This window comes from Mauremys mutica, chromosome 20 (genome assembly GCF_020497125.1).
Source record: "Mauremys mutica isolate MM-2020 ecotype Southern chromosome 20, ASM2049712v1, whole genome shotgun sequence".
In the NCBI taxonomy this organism is placed as follows: Eukaryota; Metazoa; Chordata; order Testudines; family Geoemydidae; genus Mauremys; species Mauremys mutica.
In genome coordinates this window covers 23,173,356-23,198,043 of record NC_059091.1, presented here as the reverse complement: position 1 = coordinate 23,198,043, position 24,688 = coordinate 23,173,356, and the positions used below count along the sequence as shown (strand labels likewise).

The 24,688-nt window shown below is 61.1% G+C and overlaps 2 protein-coding genes across 3 annotated transcripts; one reads left to right on the top strand and one right to left on the bottom strand.

The window, feature by feature from the left end:
* Positions 1-5,488: 5,488 nt before the first annotated feature.
* IER2 (immediate early response 2) lies at positions 5,489-7,481 on the bottom strand. Its single transcript, XM_044995773.1, has one exon. It carries the CDS (start codon positions 7,274-7,276, stop codon positions 6,575-6,577), a length of 702 nt encoding a protein of 233 aa, XP_044851708.1. The 5' UTR covers positions 7,277-7,481; the 3' UTR covers positions 5,489-6,574.
* Positions 7,482-11,653: 4,172 nt separating this feature from the next.
* On the top strand, positions 11,654-22,222 carry STX10 (syntaxin 10). 2 transcript variants are annotated; one of them, XM_044995763.1, is made up of 9 exons: positions 11,654-11,714; positions 12,622-12,791; positions 13,569-13,663; positions 14,225-14,287; positions 14,830-14,946; positions 15,419-15,525; positions 15,924-16,018; positions 16,506-16,555; positions 22,074-22,222. In XM_044995763.1, the coding sequence occupies exons 1-9, from the start codon at positions 11,680-11,682 to the stop codon at positions 22,176-22,178; spliced, it is 837 nt and encodes a 278-aa protein (XP_044851698.1). In that variant the 5' UTR covers positions 11,654-11,679; the 3' UTR covers positions 22,179-22,222. The 2 variants fall into 2 exon arrangements, with proteins under 2 accessions (XP_044851698.1, XP_044851699.1); XM_044995764.1 differs by lacking the exon at positions 22,074-22,222 and having other exon boundaries at positions 16,506-17,900.
* Positions 22,223-24,688: the final 2,466 nt, after the last annotated feature.

Here is a 24,688-nt window from a genome sequence, read left to right as displayed (position 1 = left end):
CCTCCCAGAGCTGGGATAGAACCAGGAGTCCCCCTGTGTGTGCCAGCCGATGACAGATGCCCTAGCAGCCCCCACCGGGGTGTGCCCCCCCTCTACCCCCATGCCCCCCCCAGCTCTGCAATGGCCTGGGCCCCTTCCCCTGCGGGGTTAGTACAGAGAGGGAATACCCCACCCCTCATTGTTCAAGCCCCCCCCATGCTTGGCGCCCTTCCTGTCTGTCCAGGCTGTGCCTGGAGGGGTTGGCTGGGCCTCAAGAGGAAGAGGAAGCAGGCAGCAGGCCTGGGGGGCGGGGGAGGCGGCTCCTTGAGAGAACCCAGGAGTCCTGACTCCAAGCGCCCCCCCCCCCCCCCCCCCCCCCCACGCAACCACTAGACCCAGAGGCAGGCACAGAATCCGGAAGTCCTGGCTCCCAGCACCCCCCTCAAAAAAAATAGAACCGGCCTCCCCCCAGACAGCCTCTGCCCTATACACCACTGTCCCATCTGCCCCCACGTGTCCCTGCCCGCCCCTCTATCCCTCTATCCCCTCCATCTGCCCCCCCCCCAAAATACCCTTCAAACCGCTGCCCTGAGAGACCCTCCTGGAGCCCCCTTTGCCCCCCCCAGGAAATCCTTACAGAGCCCTTTGGGGCACACGCCTGTGGCCCCCGCACCCCAGCCTGGCGCCACACCCGGCGTTGGAGCCACCTCACTAGGGCGGGGGCATGAGTGGCCGGGAGCCGCTCGCCATTTTCCCAGGCCACCTCCCTGAGCCGCGGGCGTGTGAGCTGAGCTTGGGGGAGGGGGGGGCGCATGGGGGCCAACCCCGGCTCTGTAATGTACCCCCGCCCTATGCCCCCCCGGAGAAGAGTGATCTCCCTGCCCCCCCAGGGAAGAGAATTCCCACTGGCCTGGGACAGAATCCCCCCCATGGGAAAGGGATCACCCCCCCCAACTCCCAGGGCAGGTGGGGGGGGTGTGTGCACACCCACCCACCCACAGGATTCAACAACATTGAAAAGCAATTTACACACACACACACACACACACACCCCTGCCCCCACCGCACCCCTGCTCCAGCCAGAGAGAGAACCCAGGAGTCCTGGCCCCCACCCCCAAGTGGAAAGCTGCGTGAGCACGTGTAGGTAAATGCACAGGGCGTCTCACTCCCGGAGATTTCGTCTCCTCCCTGGTCCCCTCCACTCCCGCCCCACGTTCCTGGGGTGTGCGGGGCTCCCACGTTCCCCGCACACCTCAGAGCACGGGCAGGGTGGGGCCAGACAGACACTGCAGGGACCAGGCTGAGCAATTACAGGGCGCGCCTCAGCCCCACTTAGCCCCACCGGGAACCGCCTCCCAGGTCTGGTGGTTAGAGCAGGTGATGTTGGGGGTCAGGACTCCAGTGGTCTGTGCCTGGGTGTAGGAGGGGAGTGAGGTCTAGTGAGTAGAGCAGGGGGGCTGGGAGTCAGGACTCCTGGGATCTAGCCCAGCTCTAGGATAGGAGAGAGTCCAGTAGTTGCAGTGACTTGCTGGGGAAGCCACTCTGGCCCTCTGTGCCTCAGTTTCCCCACCTGTTGGAACAAAGATAGCGCTGCATGGGGCGGGGGGAGGGGAATTGTGCAAGTCCCATCCCATGGGAACCACACTCTGGAGGCTGCACTTTAAGGCTTGAAGCTGTCTGACTGTAAACTCTTTTGGGTCTCTAACCACTAGCCCCCACTCCCCTCCCAGAGCTGGTGATAGAACCCAGGAGTCCTGGCTCCCAGCCCACCCCCCCTGCTTTAATCACTGAACCCTGCTCCCCTCCCAGAGATAGAACCCAGGGTGTCCTGGCACCCAGCCCCACTGCTCTAACCATTACACCTCACTGCCTCCCGCAGGGCAGTTCCCTGGGGCTCTGCTAGTATTTGTACAGTGCTGCAGCCCAAGGCTCTGCCATAATAACCAGGATCAACAACTATCACCCTCTCGGCCCTGCCACTGGGGCCATGTGCGCTCCCTGCCCCCCACCAGGTCCGTGTGCGCTCCCTGCCCCCCTTCCCCCGGCTCATGGGCGCCCGAGGGTGCCCGGCCCCCGTGAGAACACCGGAACCTCGCCCGCGGCCTGGGAACCGGCAAAGCAGAATGAGCCCATCCGCCCCAGCATCCTGTCTCTGATGGGCGGCTGCTCGAAAGGAAGTCATTCTCTAATACCACTGCACCGGGGGCAGGAGGGCTGGATTCTGCCAAAACCACCCCCTTGTCGGGTCCTGCTGCAGCTGCATGCGGGGGAAGAGGGCTGGATTCTGCCAGTCAGCCCCCCTCTTCCTCCCAGGCAACCCACAGCTCTATCCTGTCCCACGGCAGCCGCTTCCCCATCATCTCTCTGCCACTCTGCTTCCTGCCCAGTCCTCCTTTCCCTTCCTGCCACAAACCTCCTCTGCGTGCACCCCGGGAGCTTACCACTGCGTTTCCCGTCGCGCAGGGAGCTGCCGTCAGAAAAGTGGGGGCAGGCTCGGCTGAGCAGAGGGGAGGTCACTCATCTGATCATGACACTTGCACACAGAAGCTAGATGAAAACCCCAAAATACTCTCCTTGGACGGTTGTGACATGGCACCACTTTTATTCTTAGAATCCAGACCGAGAACATGCAAGGACCCAAAACCAGAGAGACACAAATGCAGGCTGCTCCCTGAGGCAGAAAAATGAAATTTACCCCAACTTACTCAAACCTGGCTGCTCGGCCCAGATCACGCATTTCCCTACAGAGCCCCTACAACCAGGCCCAGGAAAACCCCATCAAGGTAAAGCGACAGCTTACAATTCCACCAACGTCTGCACTGCGCCACAGAAAGTGATTGTAAAACCACAGAATTTGGCTGCTTTCAACCCATAGTTTTAAAAATCAGCCATGAATTTCCACATCGGACAGCTATCATCACTCCCACCACACACTGGATTTCACAGCAGCAGCTGGGAACAAAACTCAGATCCTCCTGCACCCAGGCCCCCTTCTTTGCTTGAGCTTCAGGAGACTCCCCATTCAGTGTTTGCACTACAGGGACTATGACACACCAATGAGAAGTTCAGACTCCAGCCACTAGGGGGGAGCTGCACTGACACAGTAGCCAGCTCTTTAAGCTGGCTACAATATCAGCAAGGGGGGCTTTATTCTGTGGTAACTTTAAAAAAAAATACACGGTTAAGATACTTGTTAAAGGGTGACAACACCCCCCACCCCTGGCATTTCAATTACTTGGACTTCACCTACGCAAAGAGAGGCAGGGCAGCCCAGCCCTACGCTGTCACATACTTGCCATGTGACCTTGGGCAAGTCAATTAGCCTCTCTGTGCCTCAGTTTCCCCTCTGTACACTGGGGATAGCCCTACCCTGCCTACGGTGGAAGAAACTGACCTAGACGTGTTTTACTCACTTTGCACTACTGCAAACACGGCACCATCAGGCTCAAAGCACGTGGCGCTGGGGCATCCACACATCTAGGCAACTGATTGGAAATGCAGCCCAGCCTGGATGCCTGGGTTCTCTCCCCAGCTCCACCAGTGACCTGAGGCAAATCCCACCCCTACTCAGTGCCTCAGTTTCCCCTCCTTCGGCCACTCGTCTATGTGAGCGCTTGGGCACACGTTTGTACAGCTCCCCACACAACAGGGCTGCCGGGAATGGCTACAATAGAAACACCCAGACTTACCCCTGGGCAGCTGCATCGTGGAGCCGTCTGTACTAAACACCTTTGGTTTGACAGGGCTAGGAAGGTCAGAGGCTGGATTCCTGAGGCCGGATGCACCCCCAGCCCAGCACCGAGGAACTGATCCGGGCACCTGCAGCTGGGGCAAGCGGGTCCAAGCCTGGCTCATTACCGGCCACCAGTGCTTTAAAGTCCAGGCATCCAGCGCTGCCCCTCATTTGTGATCCCGTCAGGGTGGGATCCCCAGGACACAGGTTACACTTTCAACGCCCGACCAGCAGCAAATGTGAACCCATCTCCCGGCTAGCAAGGGCCCCGTGTCCCAATCCCCCACCACAGCTGCAGGACCCCCGAGTGGGCCCCCCCCCCATTTCTAGACAGCTTGATTATTTTGCAGGGGGATCATGGCTCCCATCTCACAGGGTTTGCACCTGCCTCCAGCGGATGTGCTGCTAACCCGCCTCTCTCGTGCTGTGCCAAGAAAAGATCCATTTTATCTCGCCTGATAATCCCCTCGCAGCCCAGCTCGCTAGGCTACTCCATGGAAGTCCTGCCAGCTGTTTCCAGGGACACAGAACCAACCCCTCCCCCACCCTCAATAGTTTTAACTGCCCCCCCCCCCAACCAACCCAGCTGGCCCGATTCCCATGTTTCTAAGTGAGTATTTCTAACCAGTGAGACAGCTGCAGGTAGTAGGCCATTTAAACTTCTCCCACCACAACCCAAGGGCACTGTTACACAACTCGATATTTGGCACCCTGTGTAGGGTCACCCCACAGGCCAGGGGGGCAGAGAGGGGAGCTCACAAAGGGATAGAGAGGCCAAGACTCAGGAGGAGGGAGAAAAGGGGGTGGATGTTGGCTGGACCAATGGCATGAATCAGACTCCTTCCATGGGGGATCCTCTACTGCATCCAGCGCCTGGGTCCTACTGGAATAAACAGGATTCACACCCAGCCTCAGTCCAGGGGTTAGGAGCCCATCTTGGTTTAGCTCAAGGCCTGAAATCAGTGGCTGCCTGGAACAGGCCAAACAAAAGCCTGCCACTAAATTTAGCCAGACCTTTAAAACAACACCCCCCGCCCCCATTTCTATGACAAATGCAGAGTGCAACAACTTCACCAGTTTCACAAATGGTTTTTATTTAACAAAAAAAATTAACACCACCGAGGAGGAAAGCCCAGTCCATGTTCCCCCCCCCCCCCCCAAAAGACAATAAAAAAATGGAACTACAGATATAAATTACAAGCATTCAGGACACATGGGTCACATTTAAAAAGAAATGTCTCAACTGTGTAGGGGGGTTTCCTGGTTTTTTTAATCCATTCGCTAGTGTCCTCTGCGAGCAACTAGCAAATTCAGGAACCAAAGAATGATTTTTGTTCATGGGTCTAGGTAAAGCCATGACGACATTCACAAACACAGACAGATCCGTCCCTCCTCTCCGAGCCTCAAAGAGAACTTGAGGGGTATTTGATTTGAAACAAGACAGTGGCATGGGGGGGGGGGGGGGGTAAGATCTCAGACCCACGAGCCATGACAACAGAAAGAGATGGCTGATTCTCAGAGTTTCACAGGGGGATTTGAACATGTAATAATTTTCCTTTGAAAATCCCAGGGTGAGGGTGGGTGACCAGGATTTCTCCCCTTCTCAAACACGCTCTTCTCTTTTGATCTTCAGCAATTCAGACCAAATTTAATCATCATATTTTAACTGGTTAGTTCAGATACCTCAAAACTCTGAGTAAAAGAAACTTCCCTCCACTTCTCCCAAACTGAAGAGGAAATAAAAAACCCTCCAGAGTCTGACTTTCGTATTTTTTTTTTAAAAGAACCAACAACTTTTATTTGATTTTGAAGAGCAGGCAGCCTCCTCTCAGTTCTCCTTTGGAGGGTTAAATGAGTCAGGCTGACACACACCCCACCCACACCCTGAAAAACCAGCTCCACACACACACACACACCAATCTACGGGCGGTCTGAGCAGGAAATTCCCTGCTGCCCTTCGAGACGGGGTGTGATGCAATGACTGGTCATATGAGCGGTGTGTCATAACGGGCAGGCCAGGCTGGAAGTGGGGGAAGTTTCCTTAATGAATCCTGGGTTGAGCTTTTCGTTGGTGAAAGAAAAAAGGCCTCTTGAAAACAAAACACACAAAAAACACCTGTCCGAAGAAGTGCCCCTGAGGAAAGCGAGCTAGTAAGTCGGGCACCCATCTCCCCCCATCACCCCACTTCTGCGGGTGCTGGAGAACCAGGCGCAGGAGGGGCGGGCTGGAGAAACCAGCCTCCCTTTCTGGGCTATTTCTCAGGACTGTTCGCTCTCTTCGACACCCCTTCAGCCCGCATCTGGCCGGCGGGTCTGCCGCCCCCTCCCCCAGCCAACATTCTGCCATCACAAGGACACGGAACAACACAGTTTCAAGTTACAAAAAAAAAAACCACACACAACCCCCCCCCCCCTCCAGTTTACGGGTTGTGGAATAGCACCAGTGGAGCCCAGGTCCGGCCATAGCATTTCTCTGCACAAAAATAAACCATCTCTCGGCGAGGAGCGGGCAGGAACAGCTCGGCCCGGCGTGCGAGTCTCTGCCCCATCCTGAAGTTGGGCCAAAGTCCGCCCCCCCACTCCCCACAAAGCGGCGGCGTCTCTCGGTCCCCACGAGCCTTGGGCCTCGCCTCCGCCCTGGACCCAGCAGGGTGGGGAGGGGAAAGTCCGATCGTCCTTCCGCCGCCCTCTCAATCCGGCCCCGGCCTTCGCGTGTCTCTCTCCCGCCCCCCCTCCGCCAGGGAGAGGGGGGCCGCGACCCCCGCCCTGCCCCATGGCTCCCGCCAGGAGCCGAGCGAGCCGCTGCGCGCCGCGGGCCAGGGCCCCCCGCCACGAGTCCCCCCGAGCGGCGGGGACGGGGATTTAAAAGGCCACCACGGCTCGGACCAGTATGCTGAGCACCCCGTCCCCGGGCCGGCAGCCCGGCGTGGGCTCGGGCCCCTTGGCGGGGCCGCCCCGCAGCATCCCGGAGAAGCGGGTCTGCAGGACTTTGGCCAGGCTGGGGAAGGGGCCGTCCTGTCCCTGGGGCTGCCGCTCGCCCTCCTCCTCCTCCGCCTCCAGCCGGGCCTTCTTGGTGGGCACCAGCCCGGCCTCGGCGGCCCCCGGCTTGTCCAAGCTGCTGCTCCGCCGCTTCCTGCTGCCTTTGCCCGGGGGTGGCAGCGAGCCCCCCCGCGCCGGCCGCCTACCGGCCCCGGGCGCTGGAGTCGCCGGGGGCAAGTCCCCGCCGCTGTCCTGCGTCTCCATGGGCTCCGGATCGCCTGCGGCCGGGGCGTTTCCACGGTCCGCGGGGGCTGCCCGCTCCTCCGGCGCCAGGGGGCCCGGGCAGGCGGCGGGCGGCAGCGGGGTCTGGCCGGCGCCTTCCTCCCCCAGGCCGGGCTGCGGCCCCAGGCGCCCCTCCTCGTCCTCCTCCAGCTTGGCCGAGAGATAAACCTCCCGCGCGCTCCGCATGACCAGCGAGAGCTGCAGGCTCCGGTGCAGCCGCAGCCCGCCGCGCTGCAGGCGGGAGTTGTACATCTTCCACACCGACAGCGTCATGATGCGCTGGGCTTCCTTCTGCGCCTCCATGCCGGGCGGGGGCGGCGGCGGCTGCGGCCCGGCTCGCTCCTGCACGGATCGGGCTGTTTGCACGCGGCCGGGGCCCTTTGCACCGACCGGAGACTTGGGGGCGGGGAGGGGGCTGCACTCGGGTCTTCCCACCCCCGCGCCGCCTGCTGCTGCTGCTCCGCCGCCTTTTGGGGCTGCGCCTTTGTTCCACCGCCGCCGCCTCGGACCAGCCGCCCCGACTAAGCCCAGCCGCGCCCAGCTCCGCTGCTTTTATACCCCCGGTGATCTCAGCGCCCGGGCCGCCCCCGCCCACTCACTCAGCCGCATCCGGCCTGTGCAACGCGCCGCCACCCCCAGCGGCTAGTGGGGGGAGGGGAGGGAAGGACGGAAATGCCGAGGCGTGGGGGAGGGGAGGAGAAGGAAGCCGCCAGCCGCAGCAAAGCGGCTAAGGACCTGGGGGGGGGGGTCGATGCAAAAGGGACCCCCGCCAGACCAGCCGCCCGCGGCCGCTTCGGCACAAGCAGCCAGCCGCCCGGCAGTTTATGCTTTATTATGCGCGTCCAACGTAGAGCTGGGGGCTTGTTTGCGCGCGCAGTGCAGCAGATGCCGCCGGGGCGGGTGTGAGTGCGAGGCGGTCTCTGGAGCCGACGCCAGCGGGCTGTGCAGGGCCAGCCGTGCAACTCTTGCACCAGGCCTGGGTGCGCGCGATGCATTGAATGCAGCGGATAATGCACGTGCACGCGCAATGCGATACATAAATGCAGCCACTGCACAGCGTGCTATAAAGCTCGCTGCACAATAACGTGAGCACACAAGCACAATCGCCGTTTTAAGTGCAAATCCAGCCTGTGAGTGTAACGTTTGTGTCTGAGCAAAAGCACCATCTCCGTTTAATGCGGTCTACCAAAAAAATCTGTCTCCGCGTGCAATGCAGCAGAAGCAGAACGCGTGTGAGGCTGCAATCTCTGCTAGATAAAACGCACCTTGTGTACATGGAGTGCAAACGCAAACATCGCTTTCTCTCTGTGTGTGTGTGTGTGTGTGTGTGTGTAAACAGCGCGATCTGTGTTTAAATCCACTGACTGGAGTTACTGCAACATCTGCGTGCTGGCTGCAAAATGCGTGCCCGTACGATGCAATCGCTGTGTCTCGTGCCATGCCAGTAAACACACCGTACTACAGCAAACCCGAACTCTGAGCCAGAACTCGTAGTGAATGAAATCTTCCTCCGTTCGTTGAGAACGTGCGTGTGCCGGATGCAAGCGGCTGCACGGCTCGTTATGCTCCTCTCCTAAGGTACTAATGTTAGCACCTGTATAGCCACTCAAGCCACGCCAAAATCTCCTGCATGTGTACAAACGGTGCTGGCCACGCAATCGCTCTGTAGTATCATTTCATGCTTCACGCCGCCTAGATGAAGTTGAACGGGGCAGCGTGAGGCGTGCGGCCGGTTTGGTATCACCACTTAAGCTGGCTCCAGAAGGCCCCAGAAACCCTTCCAGGCAAAGCTGCTTTAAGCCCCTCCAGCGGGTGCAACAATTTTCCGAATTGGGGCGACAAACCTGCTTTTCCTCCTTTTATGAGGGTCACAATCTCAGCGCTGCAAAGAGGCCAAAATTACCCGCCCGCATCTGTGGCACTGCCCGGGGGGGGGGGTCGGTGCTGGGGGGGGGGTCAAGCCCCCCCCCGCCACCTGCCCGCAGGCCCGGGAAGAAACTGGCCCAGCACCGGCCCCTTCCCCCCCGCGGGCTCTTTAAGAGGAAGGAAGAGGAGGCGGAGGCCCCGCCCCACGCTTGAGGTCACCCCAGCCTGCCCCGGTTACCGTTTCCATGACTATCTCAGGGGCCCATGACGACAGGGGGCGGGATCCGAACGCGGCGCGCACCAACGTTCCAAAAGGGGCTACGTTTGCGGCCGCCTCGCTTCCTCTTTCCGTATAAGGGCAGAGGCTGGAAGGCCCCGTGGTGGCCTATGGGGAGCGTCCTTCCGGGATCCTACCGGGAAAAACCCATCGGCTCGCGCTGCAAATCCCTCCCCCGCAGCCCACCTGTGTGCACAGCACGTGGGACTGCACCCATCCCCCCAGCCTGGCGCCCCCCCCCCCTCCCCCCCCCCCTGACACCCCCCACCCCCTGGCCACCTCCCGGTCCCCCCCCCAACTCGCCCCACCCCCCCCCCCTGTCTGGCACTCCCCACCCCCCCCCCGCCCCTCCCCACCTGCCCCCCCCACTCTCCCCCCAGCCATCCACCACCTGCCTGTCACCCCCACAGCCCTCCCCAATCTCCCCCCAGCCACTCTCCACCTGCCTGTCACCCCCACAGCCCTCCCCAATCTCCCCCCAGCCACTCACCACCTGCCTGTCACTCCCCAATACCCCCCAGCCCCTCATCACCTGCCTGTGACCCCCCAATACCCCCCAGCCACCCACCACCTGCCTGTCACCCCCACAGCGCTCCCCAATCTCCCCCCAGCCACTCACTACCTGCCTGTCACCCCCAATCTCCCCCCAGCCACCCACCACCTGCCTGTCACCTCCACAGCCCTCCCCAATCTCCCCCCAGCCACTCACTACCTGCCTGTCACCCCCCAATCTCCCCCCAGCCATCCACCACCTGCCTGCCACCTCCACAGCCCCCCCCATCTTCCCCCAGCCACCCACCACCTGCCTGTCACCTCCACAGCCCTCCCCAATCTCCCCCCAGCCACTCACTACCTGCCTGTCACCCCCAATCTCCCCCCAGCCATCCACCACCTGCCTGCCACGTCCCCAGCCCCCCCATCTTCCCCCTTCCACCCACCCCCTGTCTGTCACCCCCACAGCCTCTTACTATCTCCCCCAGGCAGCCACCACCTGCCTGTCACCCCCACAGCACCCTGCAGTCACCCCCCATTTCCCCCAGCCACCCACCACTTGCCTGTCACCCCCAGTCTCCCCCAGCCACCACCTATCACCCCAACAGCCCAACTACATGACACAACCCCCCACAATCTGACTACATACAGCCAATCTCCCCCCACAACTCCCTCCATAATGACTACACAACCCATCTCCCCCACCCACACACAACCTGCCTATCACCCCCACCCACACATAACTCCCAACACATCCCATCTACACAACACATCCACCCACAATATCCCCCCCACAATCCAACTAGATGACACAACCTCACTACACACATCCGGGCTGCCAGGCAGAGTCTGACTGTACACAGCCTACTTCTCTCACCGACTCACAACTCCCCCACACTATCTGACTACTCACAATCTGCCTCCACCCTCCCCCCCACAACCTCCCTCTACACATATCAGACAACTCTCCCCCAACTCGACTAAATACAACCTGACTACACACATCCCCTCATAATCAGATTGTACACAACCTATCTGTAAACACCTGACACACACTGCCTGTTCCCACACACACAATCTGACTACACACATACCCTACAACTCTGCCCACAATCTGACTACAACCACACCCAGCCTGAGTGGACACAATCTACCTGTACACAGCTCAAACACACATACAACCTGCCTGCATGCCACACAACTCCCTCACACAATCTGACAACATGCAACCCCCCTGCCCCACACACCCTGCCCACACACACAGCACACAACCCTCACATTATCCTCCACAACCTGACCATCAACTAATCTCACATACAACTTCAGATGTACACAACCCCCGTCTCCCCCAATGGCTACACCCCCCAACTCGATGCACCCCCCACCCTGCTGGCCTCAACAGCTCAGTGTCACCCCTCACAAGGCCTCCTAGCAGCAGCCCCCTGGGGGCCAGGGTCCCATGGAGTCAGCTGCCAAGAGTCATGAGAAATCCCCTGCGGCAGGGAGGGGACAACCAGTAACCCCACAGCAGGGACTTGTCATACTGGCTGGACTGGAATTAAATCCCCATGAGGAGGAGCAGCTGGGAGTGGAGTCTAGGGGCTAGAGTTGGGGGGCGGGGCTGGGAGTCCGGACACCCGGGTTCTGTTCTCTGCTCTGGGAGGAGAGTGGGGTCGGGGTGTGTGTGTCAGGACTCCTGGGTTCTATTCCCAGTTTCGGGACGGGGGCGGGATGTGACGGTGGGGGATGGGAGAATCCGGACTTCTGGGTTCCCTGTCTCCGCTCCTTGGCTCAGTGTGGAGCAGGTCAGGGCCAGGAATTCGGGGTCAGCTCAGCCTTGTTCCCCCCTCCCCCATTTCCTCCATGGAGGGTTGTGAATGGGTGGAGCCCCGCCCCCCCCCCCCTCCCGCAGCTGCCGCCTGCCCGGCTGGATCCGCCCCCCCAGTCCGGGCAAGGCCGCCCCGCCCCCAGCAAAGGCGGCGGCCGGAGTTTCGGCGGGGCCGGGCCAGCGCCGGTCACATGGCGGGGAGCGGTGGCGGCAGCCGGCGGAGCGGGGGGCCGGGGCGGCAGCATGGCCCTGGAGGACCCGTTCTCCGCCGTGCGGGGGTGAGTCGGCCGCGGCCCGCGCAGAATCGCCCCCCCCCCTTAAATGGGGCTGAAAATAGCACCGGGACCCTGTGCAGAGAGCCCCGCTGGGGAGCCTGCCCCCCCTTGAGAGGCCCCGCCCCTGGAGAAACCCTCCCGCCCCCTGTCCCTGGAGTGCCCCCCTGGAGCACCCCCCTTCCGCCCCCCCGCCCCTGGAGCATCCACCCCTGGAGAAACCCACCCGCTTCCGTCCCCCCCCGCCCCTGGAGAAATCCTCCCTTCCGCCCCCCGCCCCTGGACCATCCCCCCTTCCGCCCCTGGAGGAAACCCCCCCGCTTCCGTCCCCCCCGCCCCTGGAGAAACCCTCACCTCCGCCCCCCCGCCCCTGGAGCGCCCCCCCTCCCCCCCCTGGAGACACCCACCCGCTGCCGCCCCCCGCCCCTGGAGAAATCCTCCCTTCCGCCCCCCGCCCCTGGACCATCCCCCCTTCCGCCCCTGGAGGAAACCCCCCCGCTTCCGTCCCCCCCGCCCCTGGAGAAACCCCCCCTTCCACCCCCCGGAAGAAGAGACATCTCCCTTCCCCCCTCCCCCTTGGAGGAACAGCCCCCCTCTGCTGCGGGGAGATCCCTTCCCATCCTCTGGGGTGAGGGCTGGGGGCTGTTCATACCGGATTTCCTTGCTAGGGAGACCAGACAGCAAGTGTGAAAAATTGGGACGGGGGTCGGGGATAATAGGAGCCTAGATAAGAAAAAGACCCCAAAATCGGGACTGTCCCTATAAAATCGGGACATCTGGTCACCTCGTGCTGCGATGCAGCCACCTCTGGGGTGGGTGGGTGGAGAGCTGAAGAGCAGCCAGACAGGGTTTGGCAGCACAGTGCCGTCTCCCTGGGGGTCTCCTCACCCCCCCCTTGCTCTTTGCCCCCCAGGGAGGTGCAGAAGGCTGTGAACACGGCCCGGGGGCTGTACGAGCGCTGGTGTGAGCTGCTGCAGGAGACTCATGTCGTCAGCACGGAGGAGTTCGACTGGACCACGAACGAGCTGCGCAACAGCCTGCGGAGCATCGAGTGGGACCTGGAGGATCTGGAGGAGACCATTGATATCCTTCTGGGGCCAGGTTCCCCTGCAGGAGCCCCCCGTGCCAGGCCTCTGCCCCGCTCCCCACGGCGCCCCCTGCTGGGAGTAGCCAGGAGCCCCTCCCCCCGTGCCAGGCCTCTGCCCCGCTCCCCACGGCGCCCCCTGCTGGGAGTAGCCAGGAGCCCCTTCCCCCCCTGTGCCAGGCCTCTGCCCCGCTCCCCACGGCGCCCCCTGCTGGTAGTAGCCAGGAGCCCCTCCCCCCGTGCCAGGCCTGTGCCCCGCCTGTGCCCCGCTCCCCACGGCGCCCCCTGCTGGGAGTAGCCAGGAGCCCCTCCCCCCTGTGCCAGGCCTCTGCCCCGCTCCCCACAATGCCCCCTGCTGGGTGAGTCCAGGAGCTCCCCCCAGAGCCAGGCCTCTGCCCCGCTCCCCACGGTGCCCCCTGCTGGGAGTAGCTGGGAGACCCCCCAGTGCCAGGCCTCTGCCCCACTCCCCACGGCACCCCCTGCTGGGAGTAGCCAGGAGACCCCCCCAGAGCCAGGCCTCTGCCCCGCTCCCCACGGTGCCCCCTGCTGGGAGTAGCCGGGAGCCCCCTCCCAGTGACAGGTCTCTGCCCCACTCCCCACGGCACCCCCTGCTGGGAGAGTCCATGGGAATGAAGGGAAATCCAGAGAGCTGTTCGGTGCCTATGGGCTGGCTGGGGCCTCGTCCACCCCACCCACTCTCCCCCCTCCTGTGCTCCCCACTCCCGCGCCCGGACTCTGTCCGTGCCCTGCGCGCTGGGTCCTTAGCTCGGGTGCACGCATTGTGGAGTCGAACCCTCGCAAGTTCAGGATCGAAGCCAGCGAGCTGACGGAGAGACGGGCCTTCGTGAGGCAGATGCGGGACTCTGTCAAGGTGGGGAACCCCTGCCCCTAATGCATCAGGACCCCGGGGCTTGTGTGTGTCTCTGTCTGAGGCACAGGGCCGCCCCCTGCTGGAGGAATCTGGAAACTCGGACCTCCTCTGAGTGTGTGGGGTTGTGCTGCCCTCTAGTGGGCACAACAGCTAGTGCAGTGGAGGGACCCCAATAGTTCAGGGAGGAGGAGAAACTGAGTCAGGGATCATGGTTTCCAGCAGGTAGTTTTGAAACTCGGTGTGTGTATTGGACAGAGCAAGGGGCTGGGAGCCAGGACCCCTGGGTTCTATCCCCAGCTCTGGGAGGGGAGTGCGGTCTAGTGGTTAAGGCAAGGGAAGTCCAGGTCACCTGGGTTCTGTTCCTGGCCTTTCCGGCTTGCCATGGGGAAGTCCCTTCCCTTCCCCCTGCTCCCATTTCTGTCTGTGAAGCCGACGGGGAGGGGGACCCCCACGGAAGTGCCCCGGGCTGCTGCTCTCACAAGCCCCCCTCTCTCCCTGCAACAAGCCCCTCTGGCTTCAGACCAATCTCGTTTTTAACCCCTTCCCTCCCCTCCATGGCAGGAGATGCGGGATCACATATCCAGCCCATCAGCCCTGGCCTTCGCTGAGCGGAAAAACAGAGAGGTACCTGGTCCCGTCCTCCCTGAGCAGCAATGGGAGAGCTCGCGGGGGCGGGGAGCCCCAGCCCACAGCACCGCCCAGGCCCCATAGAAAGCCCTATAGCCCATCTCGTGCCCTGGTACGCCATCCTCTCTGTCCCGCAGCCGCTGATGGGGGAGGCTGGAGTGGCAGCCCCTGGCAGCTGGGATGCTCCATCCAGGGACATAGCTGCCCATGCCTCCTGGGCACTCTGCAAGGTGCCTGATCTCTCCCGCGGGGGTGGGGGGCTGGTCCCCATGGTGCATTTGGCCCCCGCCCCTCTGGTAATGAGGGTCTTGCTGTGTAGGGGATGGGCTGACAGCAGGGGGAGGAGGCGAATATGGAGTCTGCGTTGCCATCCTCCAGATCGGAGGCGGTGCCCCCTAGAAGGGAAGGGCCCGTGTCCCATTCCCCACCCCCCTGAGCCACCCAGTCCCCATCACCCCCCTCATCCCGAGGCACTTGCTACCCCCAGCACTCAGTTGCCTGGATGGGTCCCCAGTCAGGGCTCCGCTCTCTCCCTGCAGATGCTGATTGGCGGTGGGGCCAGCCAGAAGCCCCCCCCGGAGCGGTCCGGGCAGCTGCAGGAGGAGCTGGTGTCCGCCAATTCCCGCTATATTGAGGAGCAGCAATTGCATCAGCAGGTGGGGAGCTGGCAGGGGCCACAGGCAGGGGCTGGGGGGCTACGAGGGGACGGATACGCCCTGCTGCCTCCCTAGTCACCCAGACCAGGAGGGACACAGTGTCCTCCCTTCCAGACCCCTGTAGTGATCAGCTCAGGGTGGGGGGAGTCGGGGGCTGTGGCCTGACATCCATCCACCCCATCCGAGAGCTGGATCTAAAGTTACCCAAGCTGCCACCCTCGTGCCCTGTGTGTTGGACCCCCTGCAGCAGGGAGTTCCACAGCCCCACAACCTGGGGATTAACCCTGGGGGCTGGCGGTTGCAAACTTTGAGGGGGTGGGGGCAGCAATTCCTCCCTCCCACCATCCCAGTTCCTGTCTCCCACCACCGTTCTGGTGCCGATCCAATCACCCCCCTCCCCCGTAACGGGACCCTGTCGCACATCCCCCTGGCAACGACTCACTGGGCTTTTCCTGCCTCCCTTCCCCGGCAGCTGATCATAGACCAGCAGGACGAGCAGCTGGAGCTGGTGTCGGGCAGCATCCGGGTCTTGAAGCACATGTCGGGCCGGGTTGGGGACGAGCTGGACGAGCAGAGCTTGTGAGTGGGGCGGGGTGTGGGGAGACCTGCTCACGGGCCTGGGAATGGGACATGAGGCCTTTCCCCACTAGGGGGCACCAGCCCCAGATCTGAAAATCCCTCCCATCTGGCCCCACATGTGAGGTGAGTTTGGCGGGTCTCAGCCCAGTTCTTAGAGGCATGACAGGTGCCCGGAGGAGAAGCCCCACCAACCTGGGGGCGGTGGAGGGAGGGAATGGGACAGGCCCCCTCCTGACACCTTGGCAGGGGACTGAAAGCGGCAGTGACTGGATCCCCGACACGGGGAGCCGGGCAGGCATGTTAGTGGGGGTGGGGGGTGTTTCCATGTCTCCTGGCTTGACCGCAGCCCCCCTGAGTGGGCGCTGCACCCTGATGACAGCTTGAGCCTGGCTTGGCAGGATGCTGGAGGAGTTCGGCCAGGAGATGGATCACACCCAGTCCCGCATGGACGGCGTGCTGAAGAAGATGGCCAAGGTCTCCCACATGACCAGCGGTGAGGAAGGCGCCGGGCAGGGGGAGATTTTTCAAAGCACCCAGGAGACTTCAAACCCTGAGTCCCCTTCCTGTCTCTGGGAAGGAAGTGAGGTTCAGTGGTTAGAGCAGGGAGGGGCCGGGAGTCAGGACTCCTGGCTTCTATCCCCAACTTTGGGAGGGAAGTGGAGTCTGGTGGTTAGTCGAGAGCAGCGAGTCGGGACTCCTGGTTTCTATTCATGCCCCTGTGTGACTTTTGGGGCAAGTCCCTTCCCCTGCCTCAGTTTCCCTTCCGTAAAACGGGGCGGGGAGTGGGGGTGGGGGGTAGTGAGCTTTACTCCTGGGATGTGTGTGCATGTGGGAGGGAGGTTTCTTTAATGCACCCCAGGCAGCCTAGAGGTCCCTAGTGTCAGTGCTTAAGCCAACCCCTGCCCCCCAATCTCAGAATCGTCCCTGCCACCCCACCCCCCACACTCACTGCATCTCCCCTTGTGCTTCCTCCTCCCCAGACCGGCGCCAGTGGTGTGTGATCGGCGTTCTGCTTGTTCTCCTCATCGTGGTGCTTATCCTCTTCTTCACTCTGTAATCGGCTGGCCAGGACTGCGGGGGGTGGGGGGGCACCACTCTCCTGACCAGCCCCCCCTCTCCCCCTCCACGCACATGCCTCCATCATTGCTTGGCGAGCAGCCCAGGAGCTGCCCTGCTGGAGCACAGCCCAAAACGGTGCCTTTCTCTGACCTTTGGGGCTGGCACCTATGGTAAAGAAAAGGCACCTCCAGGTACCAGGGGAGATTCCTGCTGGGAATCTGGTTCAGGTGTTTCTCTCCTCCCCCCCAGCCTTTGCTTCCACATCGGGGGCTTGCAGTCAGATACAGGGCTGGGGGTGTTGTCAGCCTGTAGGGGGCAGTAGCAATGTGCTGGAATGGGGGGCACTTCTGATCTCTCCCCAGATTTGGGAGGGAAGGGAAGCCAGTTCTTTGGTACCTCCACCCCCCTTCTGCAAAGCCAGGAGCGGGAAGGAGAAGCAGCTTGCCCGTTCCAGGACGGGATGGGGCAGCACAGCCTGTGCCACCAGGGGGCGCTGTCTTATCACACCAGCTGCCTGTTGCAGGTAGACCGATTCTTACTAGCATGGGGTGCAAACTCAGCTGTTAATACCCTCCCATGCTGGGCTGGCGCACGGGGTTCAGGGATGGTGACAGCTGCTTTTTAGGGCTCCCCTGCCTTAAAGCCCAGCTGCGCTTTGCCTGGCCTGCGCTGGCTCCTCGCCCCTCCCTGGCGGGGCCGTCGCTCATTTTTTGTACGAAAAGCCAAAATAATTCCTCAGGCGGGTTTTCAGTTAAAGAAATGGGGGGTCACGTTGTTGGATTTTTGCTTCCTTAGAGGGGAGGAAGAGGACCTGACGGTCGGTTTGTTGTTAATTATTTGTATTATGGTAGAGTTGGGAGGCCCCCACAGTGCTTGGTGCTGTACAAACAGAACCGGGATGGACCCTGCTGGTGCCTCTGCCACAAGGAGAGACTGCAGTGCATGCTGGGAGATATAGTCTGGCCAGGGAGCAGGGCCCATGGGGGAAATAGGGGCATGAGACACTCCTTTCTACAATTCCCATGATGCACTATGGCAGCTGATAGGGAGTGCAGTGCATCATGGGAGATGTAGTCTGGGCAGGGAGCTTGGCCCACAGAGGAAAATAGGGGTGGGAGGGGCTCCCGGCTGCAACTCCCAGGCTGCAGCCCAGTGGCTCTGCTCCGGGAGTGAGCACAGTGTGTTCTGGGAGATGTAGTCCAGCCGGGGAGCAGGGCCTGTGGGAGGAAGTAGAGGCACAAAGGACGTCCAACGACAGCTCCCATGTGACATGGTCCCAGAGTCTCGTGGCCTCGCCGGAACCTGAATTTCTAATTTAAAAAAAAAATCAAATTAATATTTTTTTAAAAAACCTTTAAACAATAAAGCAGCAAAAGTGAGGACTCGAGGCCAATGTTTTGTCCCTTTCAAGGCGCCTGGTTTTTGTCAGTGGCTCCGTGCGCTGAGACGGGGCCGCCCTTGGGAGCTTTTAATGCTCCGTCCCCGGGGATCTTCGCCGTGCTCTGAAAATCCCCAGCACATGGGACTCACCCATCCCTCCACGGGGTGGGGTGACCAGACAGCAAGTGTGAAAAATCGGGACGGGGTGGGGGGTAATAGGAACCTCTATAAGAGAGAAACCCAAAAATTGGGACTGTCCCTATAAAATCAGGACATCTGGTCACCCTCCCGCTGGGGTCAGTGGGGCCAGCTCCCCAGCTGGTGTAAAGCAGTGTTGTCCCAGGGGGGTCAATGAGACTGCCCTGATTTACACCTGCTGAGGCTGTGACAGCCACAGTTGTGCATCAACATCCGTGGTGTGGCTCTGCAGCGGGCGATAATCCAAGTGCCTCCTTGGCTGTTACACCAGCTGGGGATCTGGCCACTGGCCGCCACACCCTGCCCCTGGCCTGTCTGCCTTCCCAAGCGCTGCCGGGAACCGGGCCGGGCCCTGAGAACGCAGCAATCCCGCGGGCAGCGCCAGCCCAGAACACGGCAGCTCCTCTCGGGGGCTGGGTTTGGTCCCTAAGGGGCAGACACGGGCCCAGCGCTTGGAACTGTGGTAACCTGCAGGGTTCTGGGGTCTCCCGGGGGATGTGCCCCTGCCCCCAGCCAGGCTCTTCTCCGCAGGCAGGAACGGGGCCCAGCTGACAGAAGCAGAAATGCAAATGGGGTTGGCGTTGGAGGGGCTGAATGAATGGAGACAGCTGCTAACGAGGCCTGGGTGCCTGCCCCTGCCCCCCGTTATAAAGGCGGGATGAGTTTACGTGACTCTTGGCAGCTGGGGGGACAGGCTCAGGTGCTGCAATGAACAGGCACATGGGAGAGCCCCAGCAGGGGGCTCCCCCTGCTCTGTCTCCCCCTGCAGGCTGCAAAGGGAGCTGCAATGGGCCTCTCCCGAGAGTTTCTATCTGGTGCGTGACTAGCCAGAGGCGGCCGTGTATACGGGCACTGCGCTGGGGCAGGGGGTGACGCCTAGACACCCCTGCAAGGATCTCTGCCTCTGCTGGGTTGGGGCGATGGAGTGTACAGACCCCACACTGGGCAACATGGGATTATTTTGGGCCCCATCTCAAAACACCTGCAGCAAATGCTCCAGCTGCTGGAGGGATTAAAAGGCAGGGAATTAGCTCGTGTGGGTGGCAGAGCGGGAGGGGAGCAGAGCAGCGGGAAGCGTAAAGGCTCTGACCCACCAGAGGGGGAAGGATCCCATGGCCCTTGGTACCTCCCCCCCGTCTTACTTATTGGGGTTTGGATTTCCTCACCAGGGGAAAGCCTTGGACTCATCTGTGGGGGGGACGAGAGGAAGAGGCCCAGGGAGAACAGCCTTAAGCAGCCTTGGTTGCCAGCCCACGGGTAGCCCAAAGGGCCCTGGATGGGAGCCTGGTGGAGTGGGTGGGCCCGGGCTCCCCTCCCCACAACCCCCTTGGCAGGCAGCTGGCGGCTGTGACCACTAGGCCCCGCTCCCCAAACAGACCCTGAGTGAGGCCTATTATAGTTGGATGGCACCTGCTCCCACCTGGGAAGGGGGGGGGGGGCTGAGCAATCAGCCCCCACCCCTGCCCCAAAGCCAGGTGCTGCTTTTCCTGGGGTAGCTGAGAAGCTAAAGAAATCTTTGAGAACAATGGGGGGGGGTTATATTATCTCGTCACCACTCTCTGCATCACACCATGTGTTGCAGCATTTTAAAATTCCAGTGGAAATGGGTGCGGGGGGGGAGCGTTGGGGAAAATTCAGGGCCTGAGCCAGAGTTGATGAGTCTCCCTGAAATGATCTGTAGTCTGCTAGAGCCTCCAGCTGAGTGGGTGGGTCTTGTCCTGCCAGGTGCTGCCACCCTCCCCGCCCCCCCCCCCAGCTGAGATCAGGGCCCTCGTCCCACCAGGTGCTGCGTTGCCCTCCCCAGCTGAGATCAGGGCCCTCATGCTGCCAGGCGCTGTCCCCCCCACCTCCCCCCCAGCTGAGATCAGGGCCCCGGCTCACCAGGTGCTGTCCCCCCCACATCTCCCCCAGCTGAGATCAGGGCTCTCATGCTGCCAGGCACTGCTCCCCCCAGCTGAGATCAGGGCCCCCGGCTCACCAGGTGCTGCCCAGACCCCCCGTTGAGATCAGGGCCCACGTCACCCCAGACACTGTACAGACGTGGACAGAGGGTCGCTGGGCTCTCCCAGCCTGCTGTCAATCTGGAGTCACTCTGGAGTCACTCCCTGACAGCCAGGGGGCTGGGCGTGGTGCGCACCAGCTCGATCCCGGCCGTGCTCATCGATCTCGGCTGTCAGTGCCCCGGGACCCAGCTGGGACCCAGCGTGGCCGGCTCGGCACAAACATGGGGGAGGCAGCTGGCTGCCCTGATGTGCTAACTAGCCAAGCTAGCCCGCAGGGGGCGACAGAGGGCTGGCTGCAGGGGGCACAGGTGCGCCCCCTGCTGGAACCCTGTGGCCGCACAGCCAGGAGGCTGGGGCTCGACGGGTGAGGGGGGCAGACACGTGCCACGGGCTGGATTCCAGCTTTGGGAAGCCGGCCGGGCGCTCCAGCACTGACCCAGAAAGTTAGGGGTGAGGTGATCGCCTCACGCGCGCCCCCTGGTGGCATCACGTGGCTTGGCTGCGCTGCCTCGCTCAGAGCCGGGACCTGAGGATGAGACGCCCCCTTGGCGAGGGGGCTCGTTGCTTAGCTCCTGAAGAGGACAAAGAACCCCCCCCCCCCCCCCGAGTCCCTCACGTCCAGCCCTGGGGCTACTGCCGACGAGCGGCCCCCAGGCTGGGGGATGGGGCAAAAGAAACTTGTGCTCCTGGCCCTGGGCTTCCGGCGGCTCCTGGCCAGCAGCTGTGTGTGTGCGGCCTGTTTCCCTGCCTCCGCATAAGGCCGTACCCCGCCGCCAGCTGGTCCTCTGGTCAATGACCTGCCCGGATGGGGTCCCTCCCTGGGGAGCGGCTCTTCAGGGACGCATCTGGCCCTGCCTCCCCTTACAGGGGCCAGCCCAGGACACGTGACTCGACTTACCCGGGGAACAACTCTCGGATAACAGACGACCGGTCAATCTAGCAGCCCAAGGGTCAGCACGAGCCAAAGGCTGGAAGCTGAAGCTAGCCCAGTGCAGACTGGGCATCAGGTGTGAGGTTATTTAATCACTGGAGCAACTTACCCAGGGGCCTGGTCGAGTCTCCACCCCTGACAATTTGTAAATCAAGATCGGATGTTTCCCGAGAAGCTCGTCCCGTAGTTCAAGCAGGAATTAATTCAGGGAGGTCCTCTGGACTCATGATCGCAGAGAGCCCCTCTGACCTTCGACTCTGTACCCCATGTTAGCGCCATGGTCTTACAACCTAAATAGGCAAAGGGAGTAGAACGATCCCCTATTTTAGATGGGGAAACTGAGGCACAGAATTGGCAATGACTTGGCCAAGGAACCGAACCCAGCTATCTTGAGTGCCTTAAACGCCACTCTCCAGCTGTTGGCAAATGCCTGGGGTGTGCGTGTGAAATCAGGGTAGAAAATAACCAGCCAGGTGTGCAAATTTGTTACAAACCTTTTTTTTAATTATTATTAACATTTCTGAATTCCTCTTTTTTTAAATCTTTACAGTAGTTAATGTGCAATTGTCGATACTCTCAGGTCACAGGAATGAGGGAGTCACAAAAATTTCTTGGCACTTATAACACAGAACAAATACTGGCATTATTGGGGGGGCGGGGGCAGGGTTAGAGTAACAGCAGGGGGCGCTGGGGAGCGAAGAGTGAGTTGCATTAAAAAAAATTTAATTTTTTTGTTTTGTTTTCCTCTTTGTAAGTATGTTATGAGGGGGCGGCAGAGACAGGGGATCGGGGATGCTTGAGATTATAGAAGCTACTTGCATCAACTGAAAGCACTTGGAAGGCATCCATGCTGCATGGGCAGGCGCTTTGAACAATCAGGCGTTTAGTGCTTTTTAAAGTGTAAATTAGAGAGGGGTTTTTAATACTTTTTTTTCCCCTCAAATTTGTTTTTTTTGTTTTTTTGTTTTTGGAAAAAGAAACGAAAACCGACGACGATGGGAACGAAAGGGAAACCAAAGCAACCAACCAAAAAGCTGCCCAAAAACCCAGGTGCCGCTTCCCAACTCAAACGCGTGAAGTGAAGTCCAGATTGGAAAGAAAACTCAAACAATCGTGTGAATAAATTTGCCAGCTCAGAAAAAAAAATCCCATTGCCGGAGTGGGGACGGGGGGGGGGGGCTTCCCACTTGAACCTGGCGAGGGGCAGGGGGCCAGGTTTCCAGCACGGCTAATTTGGGGTGAAGGGAGGTGTGGCAAACACACTGCGGCCTGGGTGGACGAGCGTGTGGCTAACATCCCATTTCCAGGCACAGATCTATGGCAGGGGCTCTCCCTTGGCTCCTGGGAGAGAGTCGAGAACGTCGGGGTGCAGAGGTATCTGGGACTCCCGGCACGTTGCATCAGGAGAGGTCTCCCGAGTTACAGTGTCAATGAGGCTGGAGCGCCGGGAGCACACGGGGGGGGGGAGGGGGGGACGGACGAGACACACCCATCTCAGTCCTCTCGGGGCTGGCAGGGAAGGAGGGGGGGGACTCAAAAAAGAAAAAAAAAAAAAAAAAGAGAAAATTCTAGCTGCAGAAAGTGAGACCTGCTCCCATCTCAGTTCCGGTGTCAATCCGGAGTCACTCCTCTGAGCACCAGACAATCCAGAGTCACTCCATTACAACCAAAGCATCAGCAGCGGACCTGCACTGGCGTAACCCAGCTCAGCTACAGGGGGCTGCGGCAAACCCATTCCCACTGGGCCCCCGGCCCCAGAATCCCCTCTCCCTGCATTATAAACTAAAGCCCAAGTCCTGAAAGGCATTCGTGTGCCTAACTCCCCTGGGAATTAAGCATTTAACTCCAGGAGCTCGGACTGAAATCTCGTTTCCCTTTTACAATATTAAATCAAAAGGCCTGTTACCGCGGGGGGTGGGGTGCAGAGGGCCTGGGAATTCCACCCTGCCTAGGGGCCTTCCCAGGTGGTGGAAATAGGGGGCAGATCAGCCTATTCTGTACCTCCCCAGGCCTGAAGCGGGAGTTAGAGCAGCTTCCAGGCTGCTCTAATTGACACTGGAGGCCGAGGCAAGGGAACGGAAAGGGGGCTTAGAGCTTGGGCCCCCTCCCACGTGGGGATAAGTCTGATCCACCGGCGAGGACAAGCCCAGGCTGCCCTTTAGGCCGAGGGGGCGGGATTCTGAGCTGGCGCTCAGGCATCAGCGAGAGGAGAACTGGGCCGATCCCTGCCCCTGCCGCATCCACCCCATCAGCTCCTCCCCACTGACCCTCGCTCGTTACAGGCCTAGATGCTTCAATCTCTAGGTTCCCACCAACACAGGTTAAAACCCAGAGGGGAGTTCACTTCAAAAGACATCTCCCCCCCAGCCCCATACTGCTGCAGACAGCAACAGCGCCACCCGGCGGCCCATCTGGGGAATAGCAGCATTCAAACCCCGCGCTCTGGCTCAGGCTGGGCCAAATCGATGGGCTCAGAGGCGAGTCTGGCCCCCGGGTCCGCGCCAGGGCGGGCGAGCGGGAGTGAACGGGCTAAAGGGACATTATCTGGGAAGGGTCCGAGGCCGGGCGCAGGAAGGACCCCAGCCCTCCTTTGCGAAGCAGAGACTTGGTCAACTCGTCACATGGGAGGGCGCTGCCACCTGCCACCCCCACACTGGGAGCCAAAGGGAAAAGCTGGGCGCTGACGCTCCCGGCAGACGGTCCCCAAACCACAGACACCCCAGCCACCCCTCCGCGCCCGAAGCCCTGGGCTGAGATCACCCCAGACGGCAGGGACCCCCGCTGAGATCTAGGGCAAGAACAGGGATCGGGGAGATCCCAGAAGCAACCCCCACCCCAAGGGATTGCCCTGCTAGTCACCAGATCCGGCTGCTTTTCCCTGACACTCACCACACCGTGTGCTCGGCTACATCCTCACCGCGAACGCTGTCAGCTCACGCTGTCAGCTCACGCTGCCCTCATCCCCTGTTGGTCACCAGGCTGGGCCAGTATCCCCTCCATTTCAGTGTGTGTGTGTGGGGGGGGGAACTGAGGCACAGAGACCGAAGGGGGGACTCCCCGTCCCAGAGCTGGGAAGAAAACCCAGGAGTCCTGGTGCGACGGCCACACCTCCGGAGCTAAAAGCAGGAGCTGCTCCAGCTTGTGGCAGATCGTCTGCGGACCAGGCGCAGAGAGGGGGCTGCGAGGAGCACATAACACACGCTGATCCGCAGCTTTCACCGGCCCCCAGTCCCTATCCCCCCTGTACTGCCGTGCTCCGGTCACGGGACCGCTCCCCTCCTGCCTGTGTAGAGCAGATCCAGCCCCAGGGGCCATCCTACAAGTGCCCCAAGAAAGTGACACAGCCTCACATTTCTACCCGACCCCACAGGCCTATTGCCAAAGGCGCCGGCAGAACAGGCCCATCCACTGGTAGCTGCATTATTTGGGGCCCTAAGTCAGGGAAGTCGGATCCTGCCCCACTTCTTCTTCGGGGGGGGGGGAGGGGGGATTTATATCCTGGGCCAAGGAATCTGTCCCAGTCAGCGTAAACGAACGAAACATTACAAATCAACAGCAGCCAGGCAGGCAGCGCAGCACAGCGCAGCCGGTA

Bases quoted from the DNA above. Each gene is read 5' to 3' on its own strand.
- IER2 (XM_044995773.1), bottom strand. From the start codon at position 7,276: ATGGAGGCGCAGAAGGAAGCCCAGCGCATCATGACGCTGTCGGTGTGG.
- STX10 (XM_044995763.1), top strand. From the start codon at position 11,680: ATGGCCCTGGAGGACCCGTTCTCCGCCGTGCGGGG. The intron at 15,526-15,923 runs GTGAGTGGGGCG...CTGGCTTGGCAG, and splicing joins GAGCTGGACGAGCAGAGCTT to GATGCTGGAGGAGTTCGGCC. The intron at 16,019-16,505 runs GTGAGGAAGGCG...CCTCCTCCCCAG, and splicing joins GGTCTCCCACATGACCAGCG to ACCGGCGCCAGTGGTGTGTG.